The sequence below is a fragment of the Arabidopsis lyrata genome (genome assembly GCF_000004255.2).
Source record: "Arabidopsis lyrata subsp. lyrata unplaced genomic scaffold ARALYscaffold_1, whole genome shotgun sequence".
Lineage (NCBI taxonomy): Eukaryota > Viridiplantae > Streptophyta > Magnoliopsida > Brassicales > Brassicaceae > Arabidopsis > Arabidopsis lyrata.
The window spans coordinates 5,268,630-5,275,265 of record NW_003302555.1 but is presented as its reverse complement, the minus strand read 5'-3'; the positions used below and the strand labels follow the sequence as shown (position 1 = coordinate 5,275,265).

The 6,636-nt window shown below is 33.9% G+C and overlaps 1 protein-coding gene across 3 annotated transcripts; it reads right to left on the bottom strand.

Annotated features, from left to right (window-relative positions):
• Positions 1 to 1,582: 1,582 nt before the first annotated feature.
• LOC9328773 (phosphatidylinositol glycan anchor biosynthesis class U protein) lies at positions 1,583 to 5,004 on the bottom strand. 3 transcript variants are annotated; one of them, XM_021013858.1, is made up of 14 exons: positions 4,753 to 4,972; positions 4,608 to 4,655; positions 4,463 to 4,523; positions 4,314 to 4,346; positions 4,061 to 4,165; positions 3,664 to 3,801; positions 3,475 to 3,551; positions 3,121 to 3,377; positions 2,917 to 2,973; positions 2,661 to 2,832; positions 2,497 to 2,554; positions 2,319 to 2,404; positions 2,148 to 2,204; positions 1,583 to 2,005 (listed from the first exon to the last, which is right to left on the bottom strand). In XM_021013858.1, the coding sequence occupies exons 3-14, from the start codon at positions 4,509 to 4,511 to the stop codon at positions 1,919 to 1,921; spliced, it is 1,176 nt and encodes a 391-aa protein (XP_020869517.1). In that variant the 5' UTR covers positions 4,512 to 4,523; positions 4,608 to 4,655; positions 4,753 to 4,972; the 3' UTR covers positions 1,583 to 1,918. The 3 variants fall into 3 exon arrangements, 2 of the variants coding, with proteins under 2 accessions (XP_020869517.1, XP_020869515.1); XM_021013856.1 differs by lacking the exon at positions 4,061 to 4,165 and having other exon boundaries at positions 3,668 to 3,801; positions 4,753 to 5,004; XR_002329504.1 differs by having other exon boundaries at positions 2,497 to 2,832; positions 3,121 to 3,801; positions 4,061 to 4,185; positions 4,753 to 4,958.
• Positions 5,005 to 6,636: the final 1,632 nt, after the last annotated feature.

Here is a 6,636-nt window from a genome sequence, read left to right as displayed (position 1 = left end):
AATGTGAAAGGGCAAAAGATATAATATGTTTGGTATATTTAAACAAAAAATAAAAGTCATTTTAGGTTAAAGAAAATACAAAAAGACAGATTTGGTCGTACGTGTCTGCTTGTCTCCGTAGCTAGGGTTTGACCTTTCATAAAAGTAAAACGCCAGTCGTGGGGGGAGTCACATATCGAACCAACCATAGTTCTAGACTTCTAGTTCTCATTTTTAGTTTTTTTTCTTCTTTTTTTTTGTCTTACGTAATTTTAATCCTTCGTTTGTTAAATCATTCAAGTCACGTTACGTAGCAGTTTAACACGAGTGGTCTATTGGATTTGTCGGATTTCCGCTAGCTAATTTATTCGGAATAAATTTTGAGCCATACAAATTATAAAGGTTTTTTTTATACTAACGAATAACGATGCATGCTATTAATTAAGATAGTCAAAATATTAGTTTTTTAAACCACAGCTAAAAATTGAATAACAGGTCTGATGACCCAAAACTAGGAGAAAATAATTTATAAATTTTCTAAAACCTAGAACTACGGACGAAACGGCAGGCTATTCAATTATAACTAAGTAACTAACCATAAAAATATAAATTAATTACTTAGATAAATACTCTGAAGTTATTATATATGAAAAAGGACACTCGTTATTTGTTTAATAATACAAAGTGAATTTGGTTGTACTGTTTCGTAAGCAATTTCGCTGTTACTTAATACAAGTCAACGAAGATTCTGTGGTATTGTTATAGTATTTAACATATAGATAATCCATTATAATTATAAGAAAAAAAAAAGCCTCACCGTGGAATGTGTATATATGAGTATTATATACTTCAAACAACACAACATGTCTAAGATATATCGCAGCTATTATGTACATTATTTTAGTGAAATTGTTTTAAGACACTTACGATTGTCAATTAGTGTTTCCTAAAGAATAAAAATATTAGCAACTCGATCGAGAAGAAAATTGTGGGCGAAGTAAAATAATTGGCATTGCGGTAAGCAATGACCAAAAAATTCGTCATAAATCAGGAGCCTAGGGAACCATGCATGATTACATGAATATCATTTGATTATTATGCACTTATTTGCATAACATATACGTTTAAAGTTGCATGGCATTAATTGTTTTTATAGTATGAGATTGGTTTAAAGTTTAAATTTTATTTATGCATATAATTAATTGATAATCTTAACTCCAAAAGTGCTGATTTGTTTTGTTCGCACTTCAAAACCACGTGATTTTGCACTTGTCATTAAGGTCCACCCAACTTTAAATTAACCGCTGCATCTAACAAAATAATATTCTCTGTAGCTCTATAATTATATTTTCTTCTATATATAATGAATATGCAAATATTTTTTCTTGTTAAAAGGCTTTAAAAATGCAAATATTTGAATGAAGTTTTTTTTTTGTCCTCTCATCTTTGAAATCAGAGATGTTTTAACTGTAACCCATACTAATCGGATTTTTGTACATTACTACTCAAATTTCTCATTAGACCATCACATCTAAGTTATTTCTATTTTTTTTCTTTATCTTTACAAAATTAATAAATGAAATAGAGAAATATACAGTGAATAAGGATAAAACTAACTTCACTGCAAAAAGCTATGAACATTATGAAAAACATTTAACACAACAATCTACTTAACCAAGGAATCGGAGCTGAGTGGTCATCGACGTAAAATATGTGTCGTCTCATTTGGTTTGGATCTCCGAGTTTGAAGCCTTGTTAAAACTGTGCAACTACAATCACTAGTAAATGTGACACTTTACGACTAAACCAGTCTACTCCCTAATACATGTTGTTCGACGTTTTTTGGCTTCTGCGTTTGGCCAAAGAAGACCACTAGTTTTGCCACTAGTTTATGGTTAGAGACTCTTATAACCGAACATTAAAAAATGGCTATAATGGCTCAGTTCTTTGTCATTTCTGAAGTAGCTTTCTTCAGCGCCTGGTCATGGTTGAGCATTGCGTTTACACTTTTCTCCACAAACATATACTGAAAAATAATACAGCCAAAACCATAAACCCGTAAACAACAAACCAAATTACAAAGATCAGACCCTTAAAAAGAAAAATAACAAGTCAATCTTTGATTGATATTTCATGAGTCAATGAGGTCAAGGTTTTAGGCTTTTAACCTGAAAGCACGCGTAGCCCATAGCATTTCCGAAGTAAAAGTTTGCATTTCCAGTTCCCTGTAAAGCCAAAAATCAAATGGGTTCTAATTTGGAAGTTTTGTTATTAAATAGCAGAATGGTTTCTTTTAAAGTTTTATTGTGATTGAATTGAGTTGAGGTTCGAAGCTTTACCCTCCATATCCAGATATTGTGCATCACAGGGCTGAGTAGCGAAAATCCAATATATCCACAGAAGATAAAGAACGAGTGCTCCATGTCTAACGTTTACACAGAAGCCGAGTTAGATGTGAAAAGCTCATGATGGTTCAAGATCATATAGAAAGAGATGAGAAGGAATTTGTTTCACTACCTGTTAATTCATTGACAAACAATGCCCATAAACTCAAATATAAAGCTGCATCTCCAACCTAGTGATGAGATTAAGGAATAGATTCAAGATTTAAGATTATATGAACAGAAAGCTTTTTCAAGAAAGATACAAATATTGTTTCATAGTGAAGTTAAAATACTTACTGAAGGATAAGATTTTAGAATCGAGGAGAAGGCTAAATAAGCGAAAGCAAGGAAGCAGGGCCGATGTTTTAACCGGAAGGCTAACGGTGGTATCCCCGTAAGCAGAATATATAAGTTAAAAACTATCAGGAGATAATTTCTGGAAAAATCAAAGACTTCTGCGAAGAAGTACCTGAAAAATGAGATAGAAGGCGGATGCATATGTGAAGATATACAGAAACTAGAATTGCTCTATAAAGATTTGAATTAGACTTACCAAAAGACACCAATGTTTGGGGACAGATCTTCGATTCTGAGAATGAAACCATATGTCCTACAATAGGAGACATAAGCACAAACATGTTCAGCATTAATACTGAAATTGTAATATATAATTTGAGAAACTGAGTTTTGCTCCTGTATATGCCAACGGATATTCAGGTTATGACACAAAAATTGAGATTTCACAGATAAGTAGTACCTTTTGAACATCTCTTCAAGTCCACCATATTGTTTCAATGATAAGCTGCACAGAACCAACACATAGCTCGACCACACCAATACCCAAAATACGAAATACAAGACTGTTCTCCATAAGAAAAGTTGTGTAGTCTGAGTCAACTTGTCTTGTTTCGAAACATCAGAGGTTGATCCTGTCGTCTCAACTCCTACATGTCTTGTCTGAAGGAATTTTTTTACAGGAGGGGCATCTAAACCATATCCCAACAGAAAGATCAACTGAGGGAAACACAAGAGCAATTAGAACGATTCCCCTGATAAACTTGAGATTGAGATACATGAAACAAAACGACAATGTAAATGAGATTATGCGTACTGGAATCGCTAAAGTTGCTGAATAAAGAGACAAGTGTGTGGCCATGACTAACCCAAATGCAGCCAGAGGAACTCGTCCTGCAAAGGTAGAAGACAGTGTTGAGAAGAAGAACAACAGAGATGAGCGTAATACAAACCGAAAGCAGGGTTTTCATCCAATATAGATAAGAACACTTTTTCCAACAATTGCTTACGAGTAATGCTCCAGAAAGAGACACAATGACAGCCAAATTTTCTATCGGAGAAGTTGATAAGCCAACACAAGAAAGTATTGTGAAAGGATTCCACAGGTGCACAAGAGCAGCAATATCTCCACAAGGGAGGATACCTGAGGGTAACAAGAAAAAGGAGATATCCTTCCAATAAAAATAGTTGCATGAAAGAAAAAGAACTAAGCTTTTGCACCAATTGTCAATGACCATTAACTAACTTCAATAAAATATATACATATATACAGGGAACAAGACTTAGATAAACATTGATTCCCAAAAAAGACTGTAATCCGTATCTTGTACTAGCTAGTGTAAAGCACGTTGTATAACAAGGATAGGACAAGACTCTGACTTTGTTGGATAACTTAAGTTTACCTCTATCCTGTAATGACGTAAGAAGGCCAAGTCGCCTCAAATTCAATCTGTAAGCCTTTTGGAGCTTCTGACCAGTAGCTCGAAGAAGCAACGCACTAAGTATATCTGCAATAACAAAAACCAAGCTGTATCCAGAGGATTGTTGGTATCAACCAGATGACTGACAAAGCTCTCAATCAAGACAACAACTCTAGTTCCATCGAGATCACACAGTTACAATTCTTGATTACTAGTACAGTTCCTTAAAAAATACCTGCACAAATGATGACTCGATTTCCCTTCAATCCTGCAACATCACACTATGTTCCATTTAAAATTTTCAAATTGATACAACTTCTCATTTGGCTCAAACTATACAATGCGAGAACCTTAAGAAACTCAGCTCAAGAACTAAACTTCTACCTCTGAATTGTGAGAGGACCGAGAATGGAGAGTAGCAATGGAGAGCCATGATACATTGACCCTGACCAGAAGAAGAAACAAGTACACCACGATTTCAACTTCAACAACAAAATTCTCATATGTAGAAGACGAATCAATTACAAACCTGCGTATGGCGACAGTGATGACTGCTTCAACCAGTAACCTTCAGCAACTGAAAACATTCAAAAACAAAATCGTATGCGTAATCGAGATTGTCGATAGAGAATATATGAGAGAGAGAGAGAGAGAGAGAGAGAGAGAGGATGTACGGCGGCGAAGGCTGGTGAGAGGGGTGGAGAGCTCCGGACGGGAAGATGCGTTGATATTTTCCGGGAAAAAAAAGATCAAGAATAATCGGAAAATCGTAGAAGCCATAGCCCAAATCCAGAACATGCAAGGCTCCTCCTCTGCCATTACTCCGTCGTCTTTCTTCTCCTCCTTCGTTCTTCTCCGGCGAGCTAGTCGTAACAGTAAAAACAATGTCGTTACTATACTATTGGGCTGCTTTCCATAAATATGGGCCTTGACTTTAGGCCAGCCCGTAACTTAACTAATAAATATAATATGGGCTTGGGCGCACTCGTAAACTGTTTTGAAACATTTATTTTGTTAATTACTAGTACTATTTTTAATTTATTTATTTTTTGTGTCAACGTCTCTGATTTTTAGATAATTTACACACTTTCGGTGAAAACTATTGTATAAGAAAAGCGAAGAACAAGTTGCACAAAAAAAGTAAACTAAAATGAAAAACAAATGTACAAAAGCTGATCTCCTACGTACGTACTTGTATGTTTCTCAGGTAATGTCGTTATCACTTGACAATCTCGTTTTTCCTGACCAACCAATAGAAAAGCTCCTTTTATAGAGATTTATTTATTTCTGTTTTTCTAGTGGGCTATTGGCTTAAGACATTTTTATTCGAGATTATCCGTCCTCGTTTTCTCGGTCTTATGTCATTGTCATTAGATCAAGTGGAAAAGGAAACTCGAGATATTTGTTTCAAATTAGTTTCTGACCATATCGTAAATCGTAATAGGTACACTGAAAACAAAATCTGATCAAATGCTGTGAAGCACATTTTATATCATATTCTTTCTAGAACTCTCTAAATGCTGTCAATAATCTAATTAACTAGGTGTATTTTGTATAGGAGTTATGTAAATAATAATAAGTTAAGGATACCATTTGTTTTTGGTGTACCATTTGTTTTTTTTTTCCTGTGGATTTAGATATAGAGATGGACGAAACTTTATTTGTCACGATATATGGACCAATCCTTTGCAATCACGAAAGGTTTGTGAATTCGTTAAAGTACTAATTTATCGAAATGAATTAGTGAGATCATCTCATTGAAGACTATAATAAATAAACGCTAGTTACATGGAAAAGCCCATAAAAGAGATTTTTTTTATTATATCGAGCTGATTGTATAAGATTATATATTAAAACGGTAATGGTGTTGATACCAGTCATTAAAAAGTCATATTTTATCTTTACTTTGTTATTGAGAATACGTAAGCTACCTAAAAATATTCATTCTTCTCAACATGATATATAAAAAAAAAAAAAAAAACAAGTTTTGAGATACTAAGATTATGATCTATCATCTTTTTTGATCGATCTATCATCTATCATCTAGTATGGTTGTGTAATGCGTCCTCTACCCACATAACACAAAACTTCTGACATTAATCTGATTGGAGGAAAACAAATATTAAGGTTCTTATCTAACAAAAAGAGGACAGCAATGAAATGACGTTGGATATTTTCGTATTCGTTATATGCATGAGTGGATAAATTTTTTTTGTTTCGTCAAAATATCTTCAAAATATCTGAGCATATATGGACATTTTTGGGTGGTCATTTTTTTATTTTGCCCAAAAAAAATAAAAATATGGACATTTTTTTTTTGTTTGTGTCACAAGACTCATGATGACAACTCATATTCGTTCAACAATTGGATATCAACTTGGAACGTGAATATCATCAATTGTGCAAGATATCAAAATTTTAGGTTATCATACGATACGATGGCGGATGGCCGAAGGAATAGTCGAAAGCTCGAAATATGATGCAGAGAGAATTGAAAACTGATTCGATACAAAGATATACTTTGGTCGGATCTCTTGAATCATAAGGTACTAATCAAA

Coding starts and splice junctions, on each gene's coding strand:
- LOC9328773 (XM_021013856.1), bottom strand. CDS start 4,897: ATGGCAGAGGAGGAGCCTTGCATGTTCTGGATTTGGGCTATGGCTTCT. Junction 4,656..4,752: donor TCTCACCAGCCTTCGCCGCC/GTACATCCTCTC, acceptor GAATGTTTTCAG/TTGCTGAAGGTTACTGGTTG. Junction 3,552..3,667: donor CTCTTTCTGGAGCATTACTC/GTAAGCAATTGT, acceptor CTACCTTTGCAG/GACGAGTTCCTCTGGCTGCA.